At 43.4% G+C, this 27,614-nt stretch overlaps 1 protein-coding gene across 5 annotated transcripts in view; it reads right to left on the bottom strand.

Annotated features, from left to right (window-relative positions):
* wnk3 (WNK lysine deficient protein kinase 3) overlaps positions 1-27,614 on the bottom strand; it is a 68,802-nt gene that overhangs the window by 32,925 nt on the left and 8,263 nt on the right. For all 5 annotated transcript variants that reach the window (XM_083769367.1, XM_083769369.1, XM_083769370.1 and 2 more), the window contains exons 2-4: positions 21,335-22,561; positions 1,692-1,864; positions 1,079-1,299 (exon numbers count right to left, since the gene is read on the bottom strand). In XM_083769367.1, the coding sequence (XP_083625493.1) occupies positions 1,079-1,299; positions 1,692-1,864; positions 21,335-22,069 (1,129 nt within the window). In that variant the 5' untranslated portion in view covers positions 22,070-22,561. The remainder of the gene's footprint in view (positions 1-1,078; positions 1,300-1,691; positions 1,865-21,334; positions 22,562-27,614) is intronic.

The raw sequence follows: 27,614 nt of genomic DNA, 5'->3' as shown, positions 1-27,614 counted from the left end.
AGAAACCAACGCTCCCCAAAACAACGGGCGGAAGTCGACCCGTTAGTCCAACATACGTGGTTAAGATTCACCTGTGGCTTCCACGTGTGGTTATGGTTAGGGGTAGGGATAGTAATGTTGGATTACTGGGACATCGAACTAACCCGGTTTGGGGATCTGTTGGGAATTGATTACATGAAACCGGCACCTGCGTGTGCACTACAGTCTCAATGTTTGTAAACAAAAAATCTGTCTACAGCACTAGATGGATTGTCATTCTGAAACAGGAAATTAATTGGAAGCACACAATTGTCTAGAATTCCATTGTAGCTGTAATATATCCATTCACAAAGAGCACTAACTAGAAACGTGTGACTCGAAACTATATAACTTTTGGTAATATAGCGCATGAGTGAATGTATACATTTTAAAATGCTTTGGAAAAATGCGTTATTTACAGTAAATGCAGACCATACATTTTCCAGGTTCAATTCAGAGCTGATAAGAATCTTCCTAACGACTGCGACTGTTCCCAGGGTTACATTTTATAGATCTAAAATGTACTCAAAGTGCATGTTCTGGTGGACTCTCAAAGACAAATCTCAAAAGTGCTGCCCATATGGATTTTGGACAGATCGTTCCAATAATGATTTATACTCCTGGGCAGTTGTTGCCCTTCTAATACGGTAAGTGTCCCGAGGCTGTAGGCCAGAGTTCGATACAGTGAGGTATTGAAGTATTGAGTCGGTTAGCTGGTGTAAATAATATTATGTCTTGTTATCAGCCTCTATTTATATTAGCGTGACAGGGACAGACTGCTTTTCAGACTTCTGTTATATTTGGAATACTACAAAGATTATACTAGAATTGGCAGAAGAAGATTCTCTTATTTTTCTTTCTTTTATTTATTTTTTATTAAGCAAAGGTTGTTGAAGTTACAACCCCTTAAGCAGAAGAGTCCACCTGTTTAAACCCCTATCTATCCCATCACTATGACGCAATTATTTATTCTTGTTAAAAATAAAAATGTCCTTTGAAGTTCTGGCAAAGTACGAAAACTACGAAAGCAGAAATGTAAAATAGTTGTCAACAGGAGTACCTATGACACTCTTGGCGAAGGAGGTCCTCATTAGTGTGGCCAGCCCCAGGTCTCCTATCTTCACTGAGCCTGTGGGCCCTGTGATGAAGATGTTGTCACATTTCAGGTCCCTGTGGACTATGGGAGGAGTTCTGGTGTGGAGGAAATGAAGGCCCTTCAGGATCTGTCTGCACCAGCTCCTCAGAACCTTGGGCTTCATTACCTTAAAACGCTTCAGGTAACTGCATGGAGAGAGAAGGAGAATAGTGACTTTTATGTTCAGGTAAGGATGCAATTGTAATATAACAATGATACAAACAATGTATGAAAAAGTTAATCTTTGAATTAAGTGATGAATTCTAATATTGGAACTACATAAAAAAGGACCTGGATAAATATGGATAAAACATATGTTAATTTGACATGCCAATTAAATGCATATTTTCCCTTTCACTATCCTCCACTGTGGCTTTGAGTAATTCTATCAATAAGCATTAATGAACACAATGTCCTCTAATGACATCAGTCAAAGACCAAACATGATGGTCATGCAGTGAGTAGTAGTCTGTGTGCGTGTGCGTGCGCGTGCGTGTGCGTGTGTGTGTGCATGGGTGCGTGCGTGCGGGGCACTGACGTTTTTAGTGTTCCTGAGGTCATGAGTTCAGTGACCAGGACAATGCACTTCTTGCCACGGAGAACTGACTCCCAGGAGTCGTAGAAGCGGACAATATTGGGGTGCTGGAGTCCTTTCAGCATCTCCGCCTCCTCTTTGAAGCGCTGTTGCTCTGCCTTGGTCAGCTTGCGGTCCTGGAGTACGAGACACAATACGTCATATATACTGTATACACTGTATGTGTGTGTGTGTGTGTGTGTGTGTGTGTGTGTGTGTGTGTGTGTGTGTGTGTGTGTGTGTGTGTGTGTGTGTGTGTGTGTGTGTGTGCATGCTCACACTAGTACACACTATACCAACTCCAACAAACTCCAACTAACTCTTGCTAAGTGTGACTGCCACACACATCTGCTACAGTACCACTAGATGGTGCTAGCAAAACAGGGATGTGGAAGTGATGAGACAACACCCAAGCTGAGTTTTATTGAAACACATTTTCTGCAGCATCTGCCACACAGGCGTTGCTTCAGCATGGCGGTTTACGATGGATGCTGCAGAAATCCCACTCACTGGCGCAGGCAGGCAGCATCCCATAGGAGCAGGGACAGCATGTCCACTCAGCCCACTGGCACACAGCCCATTCATTATGGAGGCATTAGCCTTACAGAAGCTTCCTGGAAACAGTTGTATGGTGTACAGCAATTCGCATTTTGCACTCAAAGCTAAAGGTTATCACAGATTCACAGTGTGGTTGCAGAGACAATTTAAATGTGTTGACCCACATGACGTCACGGGGACTCTAAAATGTATATACAGAATAAATAAATAAAGTTGGGCAATTATGGGTACTATAGTCTGTTTGCAATTAGGGCAACCACACAAATTTGATTATTTGCTGTATGCATTCTGGTCTTTGGTCTATTAACCTTTGTTGGACCTTGTGACTTGCTAATCCAGGGAAATGGGCAATGTTGCCCAACAGCTTTAACAAACAACAACCACACACTTTTACAGATCAAGGCCAAAGTCTTACGAAAACAATTGACAATTGTTGTGTGACTTGACCTTTTAAGTAAAAGGAAACACATTTGTCAAACAACTCTACTCTGCATGCACATAGTACATCCGTACTTATTGTAACATATGTCACAACAACATTCTAGATACATGTAGCACTTGTGAAGAAGCAGTATCAGGGTTCAAAATACAGGGAGAGCTACGGGGAGCTTTGCTCCCCTGAAAGAGAAATGTGCTCCATATAAAAGCCTGTATTAATGTATATTAATCGGAATCCTGTATATTTAGGTTCCTGAAATAAATAATATATAGGCTATTATTAATAAGCACTTTTCACGACAGTAAATTCCCACCCCCATCGCCAAAAGCCACGGTGTAATTTGAACACTGAGTGGGAATGCATTGCGGTTTCACAAATAGACCTTCCTAAAAATAGCAGTGATCATAACACTGTCTCCCCACTGATCGATTCCATTGATGCTGGGAACCATTGTTTGTTTGGACAAAGTTGTCCACATGCAGTCTGCAGATGATATACAGCAGATGTTGTCGTGTAAATGAGCGTGCATGGTTCTTTTGCATGCTGGACTTTTCCCGATTCATTAAGTTTCCAATGCAGATTATTTTGCCCCTCTTCTCTCCCTCTCAGCTTTTGGTACATAATCTTTTCCAAGAACTTTCACTTTGTCTGTCTATACTGGATCCATGTCCTTTTCTGGTAGTATATGAGCGACCGCCACCTCCCACTCCCCTCTTCTCCTGTATTCCCAGAGACAGAGCATCAACAGGGAGACTGCTCTTCATCGCTTGGTTTTGGCTAAAAATAAGTTGCTCATCGCCTGCCCCTCGTCTTCTCCTGTCTTGCACTTCACATTCTATGTGCATGTCTGTTTACATTTGGAAAGTGTGTGTGTGTGTGTGTGTGTGTGTGTGTGTGTGTGTGTGTGTGTGTGTGTGTGTGTGTGTGTGTGTGTGTGTGTGAGCACAGAGGTGAAGCACCAGATAACACCAATGTTTTTATGAAATAATAACAGCCACACCCGTTATTACCAAAATGCATGCAGTCTAGAATCCTTCCGTGGTTACTAGTAGATGCTGATATTTTGTCTAACAAACAAAAAGCATATATTAACAGGTAAGGTATGAATGAGCATGTGTTCTGCCTTAGGATAGATGACTTCAACCATGAGTTCATGTAGACTGTATTCAGTCTTCTTTGATTTTAGAGATGCATTTGGGACTCTTTCTCATGATGTCATGAAGTGTACATTGACATAGTGAAAGACATTTATAGTGAGTCCTCCATCCAGGTTATCTGTAGAAAACAGCTGACTCCACCTATACCACTTTTTACCATATTGCCATCGACCAATGGATAAAGTGGTTATGTGTATGTTTGTGCCCCCCACGGTGTGATTTCCCCTAACCCAGTACAGGACTACACAGATGATGTCCAGTTGGCTTCCAAGGAAGAGAGAGTAATTAAAAGCATGCTAGTCAGTTAAGATTTATTTCTTGAGTGGTAAGGCCTGGAAGTTAAGGACATAAAATGTGCTGTATGAGAGAAAGAGCGGAGGAAATCGGAGGTACCACTCAAAAACCGACACATGCCCTGATTTCAGAATAGCCACAAAACCCATATGAGTGTGTGCGTGCGTGCGTGCGACACACATGAGTGTATCTACCTACATAATGTGCAAATGTGTTTTTGCCAGGATGTTTAGAAACATCTCCCTGTATGTGGACTCTTTCCTCAGTGAAATGAATATAGTCTCATTTTCCTTAAAGAAGACACTAATGTATATGGAGTGGATTGTTCTTTTCCTATTTATTGTTTTAGCGGTGCTAATCGCTAAAACATGTGGCTTTGTGTGTTTGTGTGTCTAGGATTATTATCTTCTGAGTCGTGTGTTGAGTGTCATTTCCCCTGTGGATCTCAATCCAGACTCCCGAGTGAGAGCATCACTCACTCTGACTCTCTGGAACTGGGTGAGACAGAGTGCTTGTCTGGGAGTCTGTGTATACACAGCCTGCTCTCCCCCTTTGCCCTTCACATCTATCTGTATGCGATATTGTCGCTCTCATCTCTTGTGTCCAAATCCAAACAACGGAAACAAGCATAACAGCTTTCTTGTGACTCTATCCTTTTGAAATGTATTTTTCAATAAAGTAATCAATCAATCAATCTCCAAAACTGCTACTTTTCAGGAAATAGAAAAAATAACCTGTGTTCAATTGGATCCAGTGTAGATTATTAATTAGTCACACGTTTTTTCATTGGTTAAATATTTATACAACCCACAGACAGACGTAACCACTTTCAACCTGCCCTAGTTTGGGCATGTCATTTATAGGCACCATGGGACACTGTCTGAGTTATGCCAGGGACAAGACTCTCATACTGTAGACTGCTAGCCACTTGCAAAGGCACAGTGGCGAAAAAACATTAAAATATGAAATGTGTTTCTGCCAGACAGCGACGATATATGTAGGTGAGTAATGTATGACGTACAGTAAATGTCATAATGTCACCAGGCATTGAAATTATAGGCTATATCCGCAAGGAACGGGCCACATTAATATAATAACACTTTTTCAGAGCTTTTTTTTTTAAATCTGGGAAGGCAATAAACATAATCAGGGTCAACAAGGTTCAGAGAGATCAAGTCTAATTATTGCAATCCTACAGAGAACTAGATGGGCCCACTCTGGACACATAATTGTGCATAATCAGACTAATGCACCGCCATTTACTCACTCACTCATCCCACAGACACACACACAGATAGAGAGAGAGAGAGAGAGAGAGAGAGAGAGAGAGAGAGAGAGAGAGATAGGTAGAGAGAGAATCCTGTAAGGTACTCCTCAAATGGACAGTTTTTAAGTGAAAATGAATATAGAGGATTTTCCTATGCAAGCACAATAACACAAATATCCTCTTTTCATTGTCAAGGTCTAGGATAGAAATGCTGGGCCCCAAACTTGGGCTCCCGGGCCAGAATAATACTGACTTAAACATTAAAAAGTGCATTCAAACTATTTTTAATGAACAAGAACGATTGATTTATTTATGAGTACTCATCAATAATGATTACAAATATGTACAATAATACAGCTGCCTAGGATTTGCTGCCTAAAATTGCATAAACATAATTAGATTACAGAAGATTACACTACCTAATCATTACTTATGCAGTTGTTTATGAAGGTGGGCATTCAAGAAAACAAAAGTAAGTAAATGCTATATGGTTGGTATGTTCCAAGGTTCCTGTCCAGCTCTCTGAACCATCTGAATCATTTAGGAAATTCATAGAAAAGAAAATCTCACTATATATATTTGTATAACTCAAATTGTTTTGAAATGAAGGAAGTAGCTTATGCCTTCTTCAGCACAACGGACGGTAACAAAATCAGAAGGGGAGAACTGGCAAAATCACACATGCACCATGAACTTCAAGAAGTTTTTTGAGAGAACAGCCTCTTGACCATCAGCTAAATGGGGAGAACAGCCCCTTGACCATCAGCTAAATGGGAAAGAGAGAACAACAAAGAGACCGATACCGAGGGAGTGAAAAGGGGGCAGCCATGAAGCCATGAAAGAGCCCAGTGAAAGGACTATTGTGCCCTGGTAGGCTGTGGATGCCTTTCTTCCTCTCTGCATTCTCATGTGAATATGCCAGGCTAAGCCCCAAGTAGAGTAAAACATATGGACTGAAGCCATTCGAGTAGATCAGCAACTGGTGGGAAGCAAGAAAGCCATTATAAAATGTTCATGGATGTGTATTGATTTTGACTCATGAAAGATCCAGAATGTGTTAATGAGTACACCTGAAGTCCTGAACTACTCCGTTGGTTGGTTAAGGCCTTCTCTGGCCCAGCCAGTCAAACAGATAGTCTGGATGAAAACAATTGTCGCTTCGCAGAAAACTTTGATATGAAGGATTTTCATAACAGCATTACCTCCCCTCGGCTTGTAACATATTCTGGGTTTTTGGGAATGATCTTGCACTTTGGCAAGTGGCAGCCACTAAGTCGGTCTTTCTGTGACTTGGAAAACATGCTAAGATGATGTACCTGCTTAGTGCTTACCTCGACATGTACACTGAGACTGTTTTGGATCAGACACCTGGCAGAGCAGAAGGTTAGGCTCTGGGTTTAGACTCATAAAACCCCAGGAGGAATGGACAGGATGTGGTCTACTGAGGGAGAGCCGCTGGGGAGGAGCAGGGAGGCCCTGAAATAGGAGCCATGACCCCCAAACCCACCCCCAGCCCTGAACATTGCAACATATACTTGGCAATGGCATACATAAGCATTATCATATTATGCCTTATCATGTTTTCCTCCTGCATCTAAGAAGAGGAAAGGGTGGGGGTGGGGCAGGGAATCCCTTCACCTGCAATACGATCAATAGCAGAGGGAATGGGTTCAATAGACGAGGAGGTCAAGGCTATTCTGGGCAATGTCGGACGTGTACACATGCATGAGCTGGCCTTAGTGTGGCCGTACATGTTCTGTGGGTCACGTGTAAGCGTTTTAGTGTGTGGGAATGTGAGGTGGTGGATGGCTGGGATTAGATTACTGACTGTAATCTACAACAGCTCAGACCAACAAGATGGATGTGTTACATGGTCAGTATTACACCCTGCATAAGCACCAGTTAGTGGGCCAAGTTCATAATGTATACTGTTACTGCATGTTAGTTGCTCCTCATCAGCTTGGACAGCATTGTGCCGAGTACATAGGATGATTGCTCATTATGCTGGATAGACAGCTGTGTGTTTGGTTAAACTCGCCGATGAATTCCTCAGCTTTGCACTGCTAATGAGTGTCATTTTGATAGCATAACGTCTAAGATAACTAGTTGAGAGACATGACAGGCTTAAGATGAACACCCCAGGAACTCGTCCAATCAATATTTCATTAGTCTTTAATTGCGCACTTGGGCTTCACTGTATATTAGGGAGATGAAAGCCTTCTGGTGTTCATATTACTGGCTGCATACCAAGCATGTAGTGAGGCATGTTTTATGGTGTTTTAATAATACGGGTGGATTGTCACTGCAGAGGGGAGATTGTTGATCACTTGTCTAAAGGATCCTTAAGAATCACACATTTTAACAATGTGATGATGTACTGTACTGTTTAGTAGAGATTATGGATTATTAGGTTAGGATATACAGTATCGTTAGCATCTGATCAATCCAACAGGTTAAATTACGGTTGGGTTTAACTTGATCAATTCCACTGTGGTTTATTCAGCGTTGCTAAGTAAAAATAAGAAAAGGGCTGCACACTCGTAGCCACGATGCTGTATATTTATTGACAAGAATCCAACGTAAAATAACTGCAATACAGTAACAATGCAAAGACTGACAGGTTCTTGATATTAGGATGGTATCAGGATTGGTTTTCAAAGCAGCCATTCTTCTGTTCTGTTCTAGCCCGTATTGCATTTAGATTTCCCCAGACGTATAGTAGGAGATCTTGATCGACTAGTCAATTCTAACACACACCTGTTCTTGTATAAAGCCATGCTTGGAGATTGTCCTAAATACATCTCATCATTTCTGAAATGGGACTCTGAACCCTACCACACCAGATCAAGTCATTTCCCCAAATTCAAGGTACCAAAAGTTAACTTTGAACTTGGTTAGATCTGCTTTTAGCTTCTGTGACCTGCAAACTACATTAAATTGACCACATTGGTACCCCTGAGTCGTTTTAAAACCTTGGTGAGCATACAGAACCCCACAATATGTAACTGTTTTTAGATTTTTTTAATTTGTCTTAGCTTCTATTTGTAACCTATGTAATTCACATAGTGTTTTCCTTTTCCTGATCTTCTGATGTATTGTGATGTTTTTCTATATGATATTGTATTACTTGACGACACTGAAAATGAGTTTCATTACTCAGTGTGAATTTGAGAATAAATAAAACTTGAATGAATGTTTTGTAATCGGAAACAATTAAGTCACATTCCAAAACCTCACACCCTATTAACATTTCATCGGTTCTTCTCAAGGACAAACAAGAACACTACCACATACATACACAGTAAACGCACAGACGATATACAACATTGGTGTCGCTCACTTTTGGGTATAATGCCTTGACATGCCCTTGCCTGAACCGTAACTAGTAAAAAATATGGTTAAGAAAATATACTTTTCTAAGCTATAAAATGAAATTTCTGAACAGATTATATTTATATTAATATGTCTGGGTCCCCCCACCTACTCACTCAGGGTTGACGTGTCACACCTGCAGTGATGGGAGGGGCACCAACATGTGGTGTTTTGATTGGATAATGGGAGCACTCCCTATTATAAAAGTACAAACTTTTGTTCATGACGACCTTTGCTGCGTGTCTCTCCCCTTTTCTCACTCCCTCTTTCATGTCAGTCTTCACTTGACACTATCAATAAAAGCCAAAAACAAATCTTAAAGAAAAGGATTATCCCGACCTAACCTGACTGTATGACACACACACACACACACACACACACAGGAAGTTGGCAACAGTTTACCTGCACTACCCTGACATTTTCATAATTAATGGTTAAGATCTCAGTCTACAAAACTGTGAATCAGTTGTTCTTATTGAGAAAGAACAGTAGCTATGAATCCTGTGAAATAATGGCTTATACCCGCAAGGATTGATCATCTCTGGACATTTCAATGGATTTCAATCTCAATCTACCAATAGACCCTCCACATGTTTTCTGATTAATTGAAAATGGTGGACCCTATAAACAAATGTAATGATTTATCAGTGTGTCGTCCACAGTAACAGCCTTTGTATTGAGTTGTGCTTTCATGTGAAATGTACCCATTCTGCAAACTGTTAATGAATACTTTAATCAATCAATGTTGAACTAAAGTGAGATACGACCACGTGAGACACAGGGTTGCCTGTCTTGCCAACATTAACCCTTGGACTACCAATCCCAATTTTTTTGTTTGGGTAACACATTGGCATATTTTTAATTCATCATTTTAACATTAATAGAAAGATCTGATGGTTTGAACAGATCGTTTATTTGCACATGGCATTTGTAATGTATTCTCTCGCATTGCCACCAGATGGCGGGAACGCACCATTATGCTGATTTTGACAAAAATAGACGAATCTGGTTAAGTCACTTCCGGTTCAACGATCGATAACATCCGGTAGTATTTTAACCCTGTGTCACTCGCTTGGCTGTCCGGAATGCTAAGCTAATGCTAACTTTTTCATAACTAAGTCAAATTAAATTCAAATCAACCCCAAAACGTCCCAAAATATCACATGTTTTACAGCAACGCACATAGAGACGGCGCGCGTGCACGATAGCGCACGATCGCGCAGATTTCGGCCGTTTTTTGGTAAATTATATCCAACATTACCGAAATTAGCGAGAAAATGCTAATTGTTGCTCCGTTGAACCCCCGATAACTGACATTGATTGACATTCCGTTAATTCCGTGAGCGGGAGGTTTGTATTTTTAGCAATAATCGTTTTTTTCCGTTAATTGTAGCCCAGGGGTTAACGGTTGCCTGATTGCCCAGAGCAAGTTGATTGATTGATTGATTGATTGAATACTTTATTAGCAGTTTGCAGAAAAAGCACAGGAAAGTACAGTTCAATTTCAAAACAAGGTCTGCTAAGAGGATTTAAACCCAAGAAAGCCTATGGCTTGTTTCCAACTTTCCATTGGGGTCCATTGGGGAAACAATTAATGACAGACAAATAGAAACTAGAAAAGTGCACACAGATCTCTGCCAGGCCTGGGCACCTACCCAAGGTTATTAATCAAGGGGTGCAGCAGGCCGGAGCAGAAGTGAAAGCGGTTTTGAAGATGAGGCCCTTAAACATGCGATTCCAATTTGGGACAGTATTAAAATCCTGTCTGACAGTCATTGTCACATGACTAACAAGACCATTGTGCCAAATTTGGTGGTACTAGACCGGTACCCGTTGGGTACCGGCCTACTTGGGAACGATGCAAATAGGGAAGGAATGCATGGCTTGCATGCCCCACCGTGTTATGCAATACCATTATACCCGTTACAAACGTCTGTCTGTCTGTGTCCCTTTTGTCCACATATGGAAAGGTCCTTGTGCAGTGATAAACATCTGTGGAGAATGTCTGAAGAGTGCAAACTGACTGTGGAGAGTGGGCTGACTAACTGATCAAATGGCAGGTGTAGGTAATTCGACAGGTGTGGGGAACTTGCCAAATTGAGTTGCGATGGCAAATCAATTGGCTCATTTGGGTCACAGACAGAGGCTTTTCTGGACAACCGACCGACTAAACACATAGGCCTTGGGAGAGGCCTATGAGTTTGTCCAGGGGACACACAAATAGATTGCACGGCCTATGGTTCAACAGACATAGGCCAAAACGTGAAGCACGCCACCATGAGGATGAATTTAAAAAATCACACCTGTGTGAAATGTCATCGTACATCAATTTATGTTAGCGGACATTTGACATTGCTACATAAGGTACATAAGGTGGTCCCATAATTATTGGCCAAGCGCTCCCACCAACATGATTGTGATTGGTTAGCCGATTTGCTCGTTTACATATGGCGTTTAATGTTTTGATGTTTAATTTACGTCATATTTAGCGGAATTATCAGCTCTTATCATCATCTCATACTGGCCAATCAGAATGCCTGTTGCCGGTGATTGGTTAGCCGATTTGCTCGTTTACATATGACGTACATTTTCCCTTCAATGTCAAAGGCGTTTAATATTTTGACCTGATTTCCCCTTTCATTGTCAATGGCAAATCTTGAGACGTGTGGGAACAAAAGCTGTTCATAGAAGGATAGCCCCTTTAAAATCTGGGCCTCTGTGTGGTGTCTGGTGTGTGCACAAAGATTGATGTCAGAGATTACCTGTTCACAGACACAAACAAACAAACAGACACACACAAACAGACACGCACAGACAGACATAATCTCTGCCTCCCAGATGCTCCAGCCTGGCAAAGACAAAAACATGAAGCCTGTCGGTCAGAACTCAATCAGGAACTCTAATAGAGGTCCTGAGCTCCAGGAAACACGATTGTCGTACGACAATGTTGCATGTTGCAAATAGCAGATCCACAAGGTCACACCATGTCACATGTTCGGCACACAACATCGCCATACGCCAAAGAATTTAAAATCAGGCTCAAAGCTGGCAACCATCTGCAGATGTAAATAATACAGAGCATTCCAAAGGGGAGGGGGGGGTACTGCCTGTTTCTGGGGAGACATAATCACCACATCTCTGAAATGGTATCTTAGCAACCTTAGCGCTGAAGTCAACTCAGGCCTGAGTTTAATTGTATTTAAAGACTAAATTCATACTGTAGGTATCTACGCATTATTATAAGACAGGAAGGTCAGGCTACAGAGGAGGGTAACGTGGCGCCTATAAGGTTTGGTTGGGTACATTAACTGGTGGAGTCAGAAGGGCTGAAGGTTTGGATTATTTGATCCAATTCCCGTCTATGTCACAACCTCCTCTCCTGGCTTACTGTAGCATGGTCTAACATTAGATTGATTGGTGTCGACTGATGTTTGTTTGCCTGTGTCTATTGATCAGGGGTGAACTCAATTAAGCTGAGCTGAGCTGAGCCGGGCCGGGCCAGGCTTTGCCAGTCTGGGAGGACTGGGTTGGATCAGTCGGGTTTCTGCCGCCCGAGTTGTGCTGTCTGTGCAGGGTTTTTGTTTCCAGCCTGACAGGCACCCACTGTAATTAACTCCCTGGATCACTCTGTATACTCACTCACACAGACAAAGCGGCATGGAGGGAGGGAGAGAACGAGTGAGAGAGAGAGAGAGAGAGAGAGTAGACGGGTGGGGGAGGGGGTCAGACACGTAGGGTGGCATATGCGCACTCTGGACAGCAACGGCAACGCATATCAACCACACAGCTGCAGAGACAGTTACGTCCAATTACATTCAGGCCAGTCATGCAAACTCACACGCATGCATAGAAAGAACAATGCATAGTAGATATACACATGCAAACGCACACAAAAAAAACATGGATGTTGTGATGGATGTTGAAATGTATGACACAGTCACCAGCGAATGTGTATATGTGATACTCTTGCCCTTTCAGTTGATGAATTCAGAGGAATGCTCTGTAAACCCCTACTACTGTACCTACTGGTTCAAGCTGCTTTAGGACAGCTAATCCTCCGTGTCAGAGTGGCTTCCCTATCCTCATGGGACACAGAAGAAGAGATACAACTAGACATTTCTGGCTGCAAGTACAATAAGAGCCACCCCTGCACACATTATGCAAATTAGATGTCCTGCAAACTGAACGGACTTAATTTGAGGTGGAGGAGGTACTTCTGTGACTTACAGTAACAGTACCAGCGGTATGTACAAGACAGTCGGCACTGATCGGTTCAGCATTTTGCAAGATTAGCTCCGGACAGACAGATCCAGACAGACAGACAGACAATCTTCTAGAACAGTAACAGTGACGGCCATTCTTTTCACCAGCTTTGATGCCACAGAGAGACAGCCCATTCGATCAGCCGACCAAGATTTCAGAAATAAATTATATCAATTATTTTAAGCCTGCATGGAGCAAAGCCAACCAGCCTCCTAGTGAATCATAACCATAACATTTGTCATATATGCCATACAGTATACTCATACCCATAAGGGCATATTGGGCTGTCAGACGGTTCTCGAGAATGATACATGAACTACAGACGGACGGTCACTGACAGATTTTGTGCATTTATAGTAGGATATTGCTGCATGAGACCCATTGTGTACCAATATGGCTCAAGCCACAGGGAGTATTTCCTGAGCCTGTTTAATTACTGGCAGCCGCAGTTGGGCTACAAATTGCTTGTCCGATACAATGACATTATTATGATTTGATGTGTCAGTACAATGGGCGTCATTCCAAACCACATAAGCTATTGGCTGTGTCAATAATGCAGCAAAGGATAAATACAATTTGGTTAAGTGAATGATATGGAATAACATTCTACCTCTTAGCTCTCCACTCCCATGTTTTCTGCTGCTAGTGATATTGTTTTTTTGTTTTGTTTTGATCCCACGATTTTGTAACCCTTTTTTTGTCACCCCCCGTCAATTATCTAATGTGATCCTGGGCTCCACACACCCTCCGCCAACCTGGGGAGAGCAACGGACTTGAACTCATGCTTCCTTCATGCATGAATGTCCAAGTCACTCCTTTACACCTGACAGGGGGGAGTTTCCCTGGTTGGACGTAGCATGTGGAAGGAACACGTTATTCCAACCAGTTCCTTTCCCCTCCAGTGTTAAATAGCTTTAGATTCCCACAGCAATCACTGCTTTAGAATGTTTGTTCAATAACACAGATCTCCTCCCTCTCCACCAGCTCTAGAAATAAATAAACACATTTTCAAGTCAGGATACCACTTTTATCCAGTCTGGAAAGTGAACTCATACAGGATACAGGTATAAACTAGAACTGCACTCTGTCGAGTGCATACTTGCTTGTTTCACACTAGTGCGCAAGCAGAGCGCGCAAGTACTTTCGACCGCTACAAACTGTCAAATCTCAGTTTCTCCCTCAGTTGCACCGTCCCGGCTTTTTCGATGCGTATGCACCGTCCCACCTTTTTCGATGCGTATGCACCGTCCCAGCAAATGACGTAATGACTAATTGTGCCTGATACGGCAGTGGTGCCAGATTACATACATGTATACATAGGAGCATTACCTTTAATCCTCCCAACACTAAAACATATCGTCATTACGTCCAATCGAAAACCAATTACATACATTGGGTCCTTTAATCCACATCTTTATTACGTAATCATTGAGAGCTAGTTATACATATACTATGTATATGTATATGTAATTTGTAAGTTGATTAGCGGTATACTGTGGTTACTTTGCGCCGTATGCACCGTCCCAGCATTTCCGATGCGTATGCACCGTCCCAGCTTTTTCGATGCGTATGCACCGTCCCAGCAAATGACGTAATGACTAGTTGTGCCTGATAAAACCAATGGTTTTTGATGGTGGTGACGTAATGACGATATGTTTTAGTGTCGGGAGGATTAAAGGTAATGTTCCTATGTATACATGTATGTAATCTGGCATCACTGCCGTATCAGGCACAAGTAGTCATTACGTCATTTGTTGGGACGGTGCATACGCATCAAAATTGCTGGGACGGTACATACGCATCGAAAATGCTGGGACGGTGCATACGAGTTCCGGGCGAAACTAGTACTTGCGCGCTCTGCTTGCACAAGAAACAATTTAAATGGGAAAGTGATTAAATAAATAAATGAGCAGACAAAATTGGAACTGGAATACAAGCTGATAGTTCTCCCCTGATTGGATAAAATGTATGTTCTGTTTACTAGAGACCTGGAGAGACAGGGAGACCCCTGTTACTGAACACTCTAGCAGTGATTACTATCACAATATAGCTGTAACTTTGAAACACATTGTTGGTTTTAACAGACAAAATAAAACATCACTTACAGCACCTCCAAGAATAATGACACATCCTGTGGATCACATAATCCACAAGATATGAGTATTACATTGACCTGATTTTAAGTGGAAATATACCGTTCACTGTCCATGACACAGGAGTCAGGACAAATCAATGACTTTGTCTAACTACGCTATCATTAATGCTACCGGCCAATCCCATCTAATGATTATTGTCATTCTAATCAGTCCACTTTAGCCGGACACTGAGAAGAGGCATCAGATGCAGGAAATGGGACAGGTCACCAGACCACAGTGTTCGTGCAGGGGCCCTAGATCTAGTTGCAGGCAGGCATGTGACCAGGCCTGAGAGAGAGAGAGAGAGGGAGATGAGAGGGAGGGAGAGAGAGAGAGAGAGAGAGAGAGAGAGAGAGAGAGTGTCTGTCTGTCTGTCTGCCTGTCTGTCTGCATGTGTGGGGTAGCTTAGCATTTGCCATACGGCTGATCTCTGCGAGGGATGGCATAATCCAGTGTTTGCCTCATAATTCTCTCATTCTGTCTCTCTCCCTCTCATCAACACAGGACCTGCCTCTCCATCTTTCACACACAATAATCTTCCCACTTAAGTCTTGCACTTTTGCTTTATTCTTTCTATGGCCCCCTTGTGTGACTCACTCTTTCAGAAATTGCCTTACTCTTGATATTATGAATAAAAGGTAGTTTGATGGTGGTGGAAGTTCATGATGTTGAATATTGTCTCAGTATACGAGTCATTCCACGAAACCGGTACTATTTGCAGTTCCTCTGACCCTTTCAGGTGTATTTTAACGATTGAGTCACCAAAATCAAAAAATCTAATCAATTAAAATGTTCCCCTTAATATTGTGTACAAATTTGTCCATTTTTTCATGTCCCCAATGGCCTTCGATGAAAGTGGATTTTGTCATGGAGATAAGAGTGTGTAAAATGTACAAAAATCCATAAATTATGCCATTCACATATAAATCTATCTGTGCTTTATTGCTAGTCATGTTTCGTTTTGAATAAAGAGATGATTAATCATTAAAATAGCATTAAGCTCTGTACAACACTATATGAACTGGCCCTTTAGTGATATCACCAACAAGAATTGGCATTCTACCAGCCTTCTGAACAACATGAAAGAGGCAATTTCACACCTTATTTTACAATGTTTTATAGCCATTTAAAAATGGTAAATGGTGCATTTATATAGCGCATTTATGCAAGGCGCTTTACAGAGATTGTGCATTACATTCACCCATTCACACACACATCCACACACCGATCCCGGAGGAAACCATGCAAGGCACCAACCTGCACATCGGGAGCAATTAGGGGTTCAGAGTCTTGCTCAAGGACACTTCGACACTAACTCTGGGGGAGCCCGGGTACGAACTGGGAACCTTGCGGTTCCCATCCGGTCACTCTACCCCTAAACCACTGCCGGCCCGTTTGTTATTTCAACAATATAACTGATTTCTTAATCTCATGCATGCCAAGTGCATGGTCTCCTCTTAAGTAACCTTATTTCACTCTTAGGCTTATTGCTTACTATTCTACTATAAATGCACAAGATATCTGTCCGTTTGCAGTTCATGTATCTAAGGGACTGTCTGACCTATCGACTTCAAACCCGAGGGGGTGCAGTGACCGGCGTCGAGTCGGTCAGATTGACGGTTGTCCAGAACCGCCAATCCGACCAGTACACCCATATAGGTTGTCCAGAACCGCCAATCCGACCGGCAAAAACCTACCGACCGACTTCAAACTCAGCGTGCGCATTGGCGTACGCTGATGTCATCAATATGATGTCATCGACTGGTCATGGCTGACACGGAACACCATTTATGGGCATAAAAGGGACAATCGGACAGATACAGAAATCTCCATTCATGGGCATAAAAGACACAGACAACAGACAGACAGAAGGTACAACTGGTACTCTAACAACAGACAACAGACAGACAGAAGGTACAACTGGTACTCTGACAACAGACAGACAGAAGGTACAACTGGTACTCTGACAACAGACAGACAGAAGGTACAACTGGTACTCTGACAACAGACAGACAGAAGGTACAACTGGTACTCTGACAACAGACAGACAGCAGGTACAACTGGTACTCTGACAACAGGTGCAACAGGTTTTGCATAACTAGGTGGGGCGGGCATTTTCAAATTCCCGACTTGCATTATTCTCGAGTAAACCGGTGCCCAATGAGGGAGTGTGGTGCGTGGCATCTAGTCGGTCGGATAGACCAATCCGATATGCTCATATATGGGCATAAAGTATGAGGGGATCCGGTTGGCCAGGACAACCAGTTGAGCTTGTAGATCGGCAGTTTTCACCGCTCCACACCGATGTGCACCAAAGTATAAATCTGACTTTAGTAGAGGGGTACATAACTAAAAATAAATAAGAGACTGCTCACATGCAATATGAGAAGAACGGTATGCTCCAATGTGTATCTCAGACATTATGTATTGTGGACAGCCTGTGTCATCTAGCAGTGTTTATCAACCTGTGGGCCGGGAGTCAGGACCCCCATCAGGGTCCCCACATGACAGTAAAGTTACAATATAAGGACTTTTAATACCAAATACAAAGAAATAAAATAAAATAAAATAAAATAAATTAAATTAAATTTAAAAAGACTATTATGGCATCAAAGGTAATCAACAAATGATACTATTAGAACTGGTCAAACATTGGCAAAATTGTCAATTAATATAGCTTAATTAATGGAATGGAATGGAAAATTGATTTGTTACAACAGTAGCAACAGGCAGCCAGCGTTACGCAGCGCCAAAAGAGGCAAAGATTGTAAAAATAGCTGATCTACAAGCGCACAACGCCTCGCAATGTGAGGCGTTGTGAAAAGGTTGAGAACCACTGATCTATGGCATCAGCTGTCTATGGTCAGTATGGTGCATCTATGACGTATTCACGACTCCACATTTCCGACAATGTTTCAGCCTGATCACAGCCCCATTGACTTCCATTATGAAATTAAAGTTAACCCATTTTGGGCGGGAACCCCTTTTGGTGTTTTAACTAAGCATTATGTTATACTTTAGCTATTGAAAAATAGCAGATCTACAAGCTCATAGCACGCCATGAACTTGTAGGTCTGCTATTTTAGAACATTTGTAAAAATGTGGCACAAATCTTTGAATATATGTTCTTTCAGTGTACTTTTTTCAGGCCTAAATGGATAAAAAGGAATATGTGAATAGTGGATGTACCTCTGTGGTCTACTGGCAGCATGCATAGACTGCATCAATAGAATGATTAGTGGATGTACCTCTGTGGTCTACTGGCAGCATGCATAGACTGCATCAATAGAATGAATAGTGGATGTACCTCTGTGGTCTACTGGCAGCATGCATAGACTGCATCAATAGAATGAATAGTGGATGTACCTCTGTGGTCTACTGGCAGCATGCATAGACTGCATCAATAGAATGAATAGTGGATGTACCTCTGTGGTCTACTGGCAGCATGCATAGACTGCATCAATAGAATGGCACAGATCGGTCCGGCGGTTTCCGTGACACAGACACACTGACCCTCTCATAGACGACTAGCCTATTACAGAGCCACGCTATATGACCATTCAGCGGTTGACTTCCTTGGCCTGCTGGTGGTAACATGGACAAGAAATGAGGTGCTGATCGGTGGTGTAGTGGATTGTGAGATTAGCTGCAGACTAATAAAAGCGTCTGGGTTTCCGAGGCTAGCTGCAGACAGACATGGATGGCTGGATGGACGGACACAACAGTGAGGCGTGTTTTAGTTTTTTCTTTCACGTAGGTATTAGGCTGTGTGTTTTTTCACCCAGTTGAAAAGTAAGGCGCTCTATAATGCTCATCCACCTCGTCATGCTGCTGGTATTTACTGCATAGCGTAAATACATGGCACTGCCACTGAAAACTATTCAAAACATACGCTGCACTCAGGAAGAAAATGCCTCAGTGGACATAGCCACTTATTGCCTCTTAACCACTTAACAACCTATATACAGTACCTTGTTGATCGGTGGCCCACAAATATCTATTCTTTGAGGCACGAATACAAGTATTTGGGGGGCGTGGTCAAGTCCGCCATTGAGTCCACCATTGAGTTTGCCATTGCCTTAGAGGTGAAAACAACAAAAGTATCAGCGTTGAGTTTGAGACGGATCGTATGTATAACAGTGTTATCTTTTTCTGTCCTATTGCAAAAGGTTTAAGTATCAAATTGCAGGGACCTGCAACATGAAAAATGAAGACGGTAGACTCGATATCCAAATATCTGTTTTCCAAGCTCCAGGGTCACAAAAAGGAGCCAAAAACACACAAGATGGACCATATAGCTAGCTGCACCCCCAACAAACTCATGACGTAGATTCCCTTGATCTCTTCCCCTATTTGCATGTACTAGAGATCGACTAACACTGTAACACATCTTCATGTGGTTAATGACATAACACTACTAAAAGTTTAAATGAAACAGACTACCTTTACAAGCTCAGCAGGTCTCTTGGATAAACTCTGTGTGAGATGGAGTGAGTATTTTTCTGGGACTGTTGCCTTTGATGGAGCTATGGCCAGAAGCAGCAGTAGCCTCAGTGAGTGATATTAGACAGAGGCGAGCTGCTGATGTGAGGATGATTTACTACACTACCTGTTGGAAGGAGACCAGGGTAGGTAACGGGGGTAATGTTAGTCCAACATGCAGAGTCTGAACCAAATAATTTGTTAAGGCTCTTGTTTTGGAATTAGCACCAAACCAAACACATGACTGAAGTTTTTTCTCACACAAAGCCGGCAGCCAAATCAGCTGGCAAACCACCACACTGCTCTCTATTGTGGGGGTAAGAGGGAGGGAGGAAGGGATGGAGGGAGGGAGGGAGGGAGGTATCCACTTTCTTTGCTCCTCTCCTCGAGTGCATCTCCCACTCCTCCCACCACATGTTGAGCTCACTTCACTTGACAATGTTCCCCATTGCTTCGAAAACGCCATAAATTATGTTGACTATGTAAAGACTTCCAAGACCTCTGGCAGAAAACCGTCATTAAGATTTGACATCCACCACCACACACGTCACAGTCAGAACAGAGTTCTTCACTGTGAGGATTACTGACGTTACAGTGGTCCTTTTTCATCTTTGTTCCCAAACTATGGCCCATTCAGAGCTTCCGTCCTCCATGTCTACACTGATTTCATTTCCCATATCTCTGCCTCATTAGTTACTGCATCATGTGCAAGCCGAGACACAAGAGAGTTGTGTCATAGTTGTTCCAAATCAAAGACTAAAGACCCTATAAGGCAGCTCTTTGGACAATCTAGTGTTCATGGTGAAGATTAGGATCTAACCTATACCTTTAGATTAACCTAATTAGTAAAATAATGTAAACTATAAACATTTTGGTTAATCTCCTCAACATTGTAACCTTAGGTAAATCTAAATGCATATGATTAAATGTATAAAACAATTCACTGATTTAACAATCTACCTACATTTTCAGACTATCACGAGGCAAACTGAGGCTAAACTTAATTAACTAAAATAAAGAAACTGTGAACAACCTCATACAGAGTCACTATGCTATTCCTGATGAAAGCTAATTAATATCAATCCATATTAATTCCTAGAATTAGAAACGCATTCCAAATCCTTACGCATGAGAAAGAAAGAAAAAACCTCAGACATCATTTATGAATTCAAGACTGAAGACGTTCCAATCAGTATGCTGCAACTTATCACAACACGGGAAGGTATTACAGCAGTTCATATTCTATTATTCATTAAAATCCTAGAAAGGCCCCACACATTCATATGGCAATGTCACTCAACACGTGTTGCACCGCCTTCTCACCCTGGCCTCCACTGAACAGCACTCTCACAGAATGAATGGCAAGCGGACAACCGAGTGAGATTTTCCCAGGAAGGAGCGAGAGAGCTCCGAAATTAATGTGGTGCAATTCACTTCAGAACGACTGAATCTGTCAGGCATCATGTGCCCTTCCTTGAGCATGGCACCAGAGCCCAATTGTTCTGGTGGAGCTGCTGTGCTCAGTGGCCAAATATATTTATGATTGGAGCTGTATTGGAGCAGGCATGAAGTGTGAATGTGTGTGAAAAATACATTAGTGCTACATTTACAAATGCATGTTTAAGATAAGTTATTCTTACCTGAAGTTCACACCAGGCGACCTCCACCCATGTCTCAGTGTCCAGGCCTTTATAGACAGTCTTAAAGGCTCCTCTGCCCAGTTCAATGTCAAACTTGAGGAACCGGCCTCCAGGAGAGGTGGCAACGGCTTTCATCTCTGCCTCCTCCTCCTGCTCGCGGTCCCTCTCCTTGCCCTTTTGTGGGCTGGCAGACGTAGGGGCATCCTTGCCGGACTCCTGAGCAGAGCCAGCGGCCGTCGGGTCGTGGCCCAGGGCGGCGCATGCAGAGGCGGCCCCCTGCGGCTGTGGGCCGCTGGTGAAGACCGAGTCTGAGGAACACAGCACCTGGTGGGGGGCACTGTGGGCTGCTACGTGGGGCTCCTCCACCTCGTCCTCCTCCTCGCAGATCTCCACACTCTTCCTGCAGAAGCGCCTCTCCCTTCTCAGCCTGCCGGGGCCTTGGGCGGCTGGCGAGGAGGGGGTGGAGAAAGACATGGGCCTGACTAGGGGCTCCTCGCCCCCCAGGCTGACCGTTCTTCCTCCGCCCGCTCCTCCTCCTCCTCTGGGTCCCCCTTCCTCCCCCCCTGCCGCTCTCCTCTCCTGGGTCTGGGAGGAGGGGAAGTCCGAGGGGGTGCTGCGCGTCCTCTCCCTCTCTCCGCCGGCCCTGCCCTCCCGCTCAGCGTCCTCCTCCCTCTGTCCATCAGGTTTCTCAGAGGAGTCCTCTGTGCCCGTGGGCTCGCCCGGGTCGGTCGCCATGGCGAAGGGCCTCTGCAACTCCTCCTCCGCCGCCGCCGCCTCCCCCTCCTCCTCCTCCGAACCTCTGTTTCTCTGTCAGTCCCCGTCTCTCTCTCTTTCTGTGATCCCCCTCTCACCACCTGCAAACAGTCTGCTCTTCCAGAGCTGCAGGTGACTCAGGCGTCTTCCTCAGCTGAACTGACCTTCCCCTTCTGTTCTCCCTATACGTGTGTGTACAGTATGTGTGTGTTTTGGATGCCTTACAGCAGCATAGAGGGTTTGAGAGCAAAGGCCTTAAAGACTTGGTTCTGTCCTCACCGAGCCCTCTCCATCCCCTACATACCTGTTTCCCACTTTTTCAAAAATAAGGCTCAGCTCGTCCAACTCTCACAGAACGACACACGCATCAAACCAGGAAAAGGCCTTTTAAGTCTGTGCCCGTGGGGCGATCTGGAGGCCTCCTCTCCCAGACACCCTCGTTCAAAGCGCTGTGTGAATATCTTCAGGTAAATCCTGCAAAAAGAAAAACAAAAAAACAACAACACATTAGTATTCACCAGACTAGAACAGTGCATTGTCACATTGTTCATCATATTCAAACCATTCAAGTGGAACGCTTTGACAGAATATTAGTAATGTGATGGGTTAGAAAGGTCAGAAAATGTGAGATACATAAAGACGCACAAAACAAATCAATATCACCAACATCCAATGCAAGTTTTCAAGACAGATGTATCCTGATTCCTGATCATACAGTAAAGGACATCTTTCAAACATTAAATTCCCATTGCCAATGAATGGGGAATTTAATATATGTCTGAGCAAATAGACATGTTACGTCATGTAGCTGACCATTGATATTTTCATATGAATTCCCTGAGTGTATTTGTTGTTAGGTGTTTATTATTGCCTGCACTATATAACATTGACTATACTACGGTACTATTATGTAGCATCATATAAATGATGAACAGTAGATTTTCCTATGTGGTTCTGATAGAGCGTTGCAGTCCCGCCAAATTTCAGAACGACGAAGGCACCAGGAAATAACTCCTCATTAATTTTCCCCATAGACATTTCAAATAGTATTTATTTAAATACCATTAAAGGCGCGGACAAAGCCAACAGCTGAGTTGACAAATCATGACAATAAACAATCTTTTTTTGGGCCGAACAAATAATTAGAAAGAAGAAAAACAACAAAGAAAGTGTTGTACTGTTGTATTTTTTTGTCTTTCTAATTATCTGTTCAGCCCAAAAAAAATTGTTTATTGTCAGGGCTGCACATAAGTGGTAGCTTGGCAAAAATAAATTGCCTGCCGGAGTGGTGCGCCACCGCGCATGCGTCGTCAAAATTCAAAATGCGCTGTCAATCAAGCGCCGGGAAGCGCTTCTGCGTACCAACAGCCGGGGCCACCTAGAATGATTATTTATTATGGCCAGAATACTAGTAAATTCTGTGGCGAGATCATTTTCCACCGACTGCCACTCAAAGTGGCTACTGGCCAATCACAGCACGTCTTGCACAAGTGCACTGGCCATTGTGGCCAATCACAGCGCGTCCTTACTCAAAAGGGGGAGGATTCCATGCTGCTTTCTGCTGGGAGCCTGGGAGGAGGCGGAGGGCGGTTGACAGGAAAACCTGACACAAATAGTTTCGTCTTCTCCGTTTCAGATAGCAAACTACTGTAGTCCCCGGTGTAAAAGGGCATGCTTTGGATGCTTTGCACTCTTCCCATTTGCCGCTGTGCTTGTGTTTGTTTCCCGGCTGCTGGAGCAGCATGGTTGCTCGTGTGCAATGCCGTCTCAGAACCCGAATCCGAGGCAGAAACCATATTAGCGAGTGGGAAGAGTTTAAAGCATTGCGGACTGGCACTGCTGCTGCCCAACATGAACACCGTGTCTCGACATACTGTCCTTTATTATCGTAAAGTCGGGTAGTGTACACTGTTTATTTTTGCACCGAGGAGCCATGTGTGTCTGACTGTCTGAGGTCTGACTACGTACGTCGCCTCAGCTAAAAACAAAAGGGAACTAGGGAAGCCTGATGTATGCTTCGCCGTACGATGTGTCGCATGTTAAAAAAAATATCTGATCTGCAAGCTCACAACATGTCGCAACACGTTGTGAGCAGGTGCTCCTCTGAGTACTAGACCAAAAAAGTTGTGTGCAGCCCTGTTTATTGTCATGATTTGTCAACTCAGCTGTTGGCTTTGTCCGATGCTTAGAGGTTTTTAAATAAATATGTTTTGAAATGTTTATGAGAAAATGAATGGTGAATTCTCTTCCGGTGCCCTCGCAGGGGGGCGGGACTGCGACGCTCTAGAACATTGCTTTTTAAACTATTATACTATTAGGTTTCAGTATAATCGGATACACAGTAAAACTTGAGCTCGTAAAAAATGTCCGTAAGTGGCCTTTTTTTCCAGTGCTGGTGGTCAAACAAGAACTTAAGGTGATTAATTGGTCCATTGTTAATTCAGACGGCGGAAACAAAGCACTAACCACTTCCACTAGTGCCCATATATGGTGAGGACATCCTAAAACCCTCCACTGGACAGCCTCCATTAAATCTGCTAATCTGCTAATTCAATGAACAGTCACCTCATAGAATAGAAGACTACCCATAGCCTCCACAAGATTTCACCATTCACCAAGCATATGTTTTTTGTCTTGCAACTTCACGTGTGTTCATTGGCACCATTGGCATATATAGGACTAGACTATTGCATTTTGGAATATTTTATACAGACTATTAAATATGGATGATGCACTATGGGCCAGTTGAGCATGAATTATTTACAAGCAGATGGATTGTAGAACTGTGCTGGTGAATGCCATGTGCACAAAGCCCTCATAAATATACAAAGTTATTGTTGTAATTATCATTAGCAACAGGCGTTTGCCCACAGTAACGCTCACACATTCAGTCATCCACTCAGTCTGTGTTTGATAGGGAGGCAAGCTGAGTTGATCCTAAGTGGCTCTTAATGTTATCCTGTTTCACCAGACAGTGAAACTGATCAGAGCGGGTTTCAACTGACATGGCTAATGCTCTGCAATGCTGTAAGCCACAGAGTGATTGGTTTTGTGTGTGAACTGTGTGTCTGTTTTTGTGTCGTACAGTGTGTGTGTGTGTGTGTGTGTGTGTGTGTGTGTGTGTGTGTGTGTGTGTGTGTTCCTTGGTGTCCCTTAGGTCTTGGGCCTTTATCTCCCCTCTTCTATCACCCCTCCCATCTGTGCTCTGGGGTCATATCTCCTCTCACTTCTGACAGATAATGACTTGTCTGTGGTCTCACCAGCGCCGGGTTAGTGGCTCGCTAGAGCGCGGCCTACAATGTTTACATACTCTCTCATCAAGAGTGACTCAGAATTAGTTAGCAGGTGGAATTTCAGTGTCTTCCTCAAGAACACTTGGTTGTTGATGACAATCAGCTGCTGTGGGGATCCAAGCCTGTGATGTTTTAGGTTACAGGGCACTAAGGGCAGTAAATCTATACTTGGCCAATTTCCCAAAGACAAGGCTGAGCTTAAAAAGACATATCACCCCTCAACTATGTCTGCCAGACATAGCACCCAAACCCCTTGAATCCAGCAGCCCAACCCAGTAGTCACTTTGAGTAGTAGGGGTGCGTACAGACGCCTTAACAGACGACATCACACTGATAAGCACCAGCATGCGCGCGCAGGCCGGCCGCACAAGAACTCTGACTCTCATAACATGCAATGGAAACTGCACTCACGTGTACAAAATGCACCATCAAACTTTCAGATGCTGTTTTTCTCCCAGTGTGGAGGAAGAATGATTAGGATTTTTATTGTGATGTCTCGCCCTTAAAATATATAGTCCTTGGTTTCTGTTGTGTTTGAACAATAATAGCAATTCAAAGCACTTGTCCTCAAAACCACACCTCCAGTCGCCGGGTAAGAACGCTGTGAGAGCTCATGATCACGGCAGCAGAGCCTGTTTGTGCACGACTGCACGCGCACCTGCAGCCCATCATCAAGTATAATTTATGCTCCGCCCCGCGATGGTGTCGCGCACGCAGACCTCTAAGCTCACAACAGTCACGTCCGCGATGCGATGTGAGCTTGTATATCAGCTGTTCTCTGTGCGCAATACTGTTGCGCAATGAAGTATAAATGTCTTCTAGTCCTAGGGTGCACCTCACTAGCCAACACACAAGAGGAGGTTGAATGGACTGAAACCAGTGCTCCCCAAAACAGGTTTGGAGATCTGTTGGGAATTGATTACATGAAACAGTCACCAGTGCGCCCAGTCCCAATGTTTATAAACAAATAATTGGACTATAATATGACATTACTAACCCTACCCTAATCCTAACCTAACAGAATGCGGAAGCCACGGGTGAGTATTTAAAAAAAAAAGAATTATCCCATGATTTTGCAACCCATTTTTCACCCAGTGTCATCTAATGTAATCCTGGGCGCTACACCTGGGGGGGCAGCACCTGGCCGGTAGTCCGAGTCTGGCAGTGTGCCGCGGGTTCGACTCCCGATCCCGACAGCCTTTACTGCATGTCTCTCTCCATCTCTCTCCCCATTTCCTGTCAGCCTACTGTCTGTCCCTACTAAACTAAAGGCGAAAGCCGAAAGAAAAAAAAAAAGAAAAAAAAGGAAATATAACGCCCAACTCCTGTAAAAAGAAAGAAACCGCGCCAGAAACCCCGCCCAGTAGGGGAAGGAAAGGGGCGAGGCTTCCACTCCCATATTTCTGGCAGAAGCTCTTGATGGGTGATTTCTCCATTCTGCAAATAAAGGACATGATAAGGCCTGATATCACCATTATGATAATACAATTGAGCCTGCCAGAAGAGAGAGCACTAATGACCACCACGCCACTAGTAAACGCTGTGGTGAAGGTCAGGAACATGGTTGTCTCAATTATCATACATAACGGTGCACTGAGTGGGGAGCAATATATAGCCCAAGTAGATTCCAGCTCAGGATACAAAACTGCTCGGATATTGTTTTACAACACATGACTGACCAACTGAAGTGCCGCTGTCATTCACTAGCCGTGTCTAAGGTTACTGCTCACACATTACAGAGAATCCTGGAGACCTCCACAACGCCTCACATTCACAACCACTGGAATGTCCTTTTTGGTCCTCAGTCAAACTAATACAGGCAAGCTGGGGATTTTTCCCCCCTAAATACTTTGGCTCTAATGAGCAAAAATGAGCTGCGGGTGGCATGTACAGTAGCTCACAGCAGAGCCATTAACTCTTTTATAAAATGGTCATTAGCACTCACGTCAAGCATGCCCTTTCTCCTGATCCAAATTCAGACAGGCTGACAACCCAATGCCAATAGCTGTCAGTCAAATTAAAGATACAATACGTTGATATTAGACCAACTGACAAATGGGAGGGGCCTGAGAGGTCTCGGACCGGTACGCTTGAGTCGTACAAAAGTAGCTATCGGGTGAATTCTCAAAAGCATTTAGTTTTCCCAGTATGTAAATCATCCATAAGATAAGTTACCTGTCACACAAATTAATGGCGTCTGCCTTTCTATGGCCTAAATCAGGAGGATCGGTGTT

The sequence above is a fragment of the Protomyctophum parallelum genome (genome assembly GCF_964188405.1).
Source record: "Protomyctophum parallelum genome assembly, chromosome: 7".
In the NCBI taxonomy this organism is placed as follows: Eukaryota; Metazoa; Chordata; class Actinopteri; order Myctophiformes; family Myctophidae; genus Protomyctophum; species Protomyctophum parallelum.
This window is presented reverse-complemented; position numbering and strand designations above follow the sequence as displayed.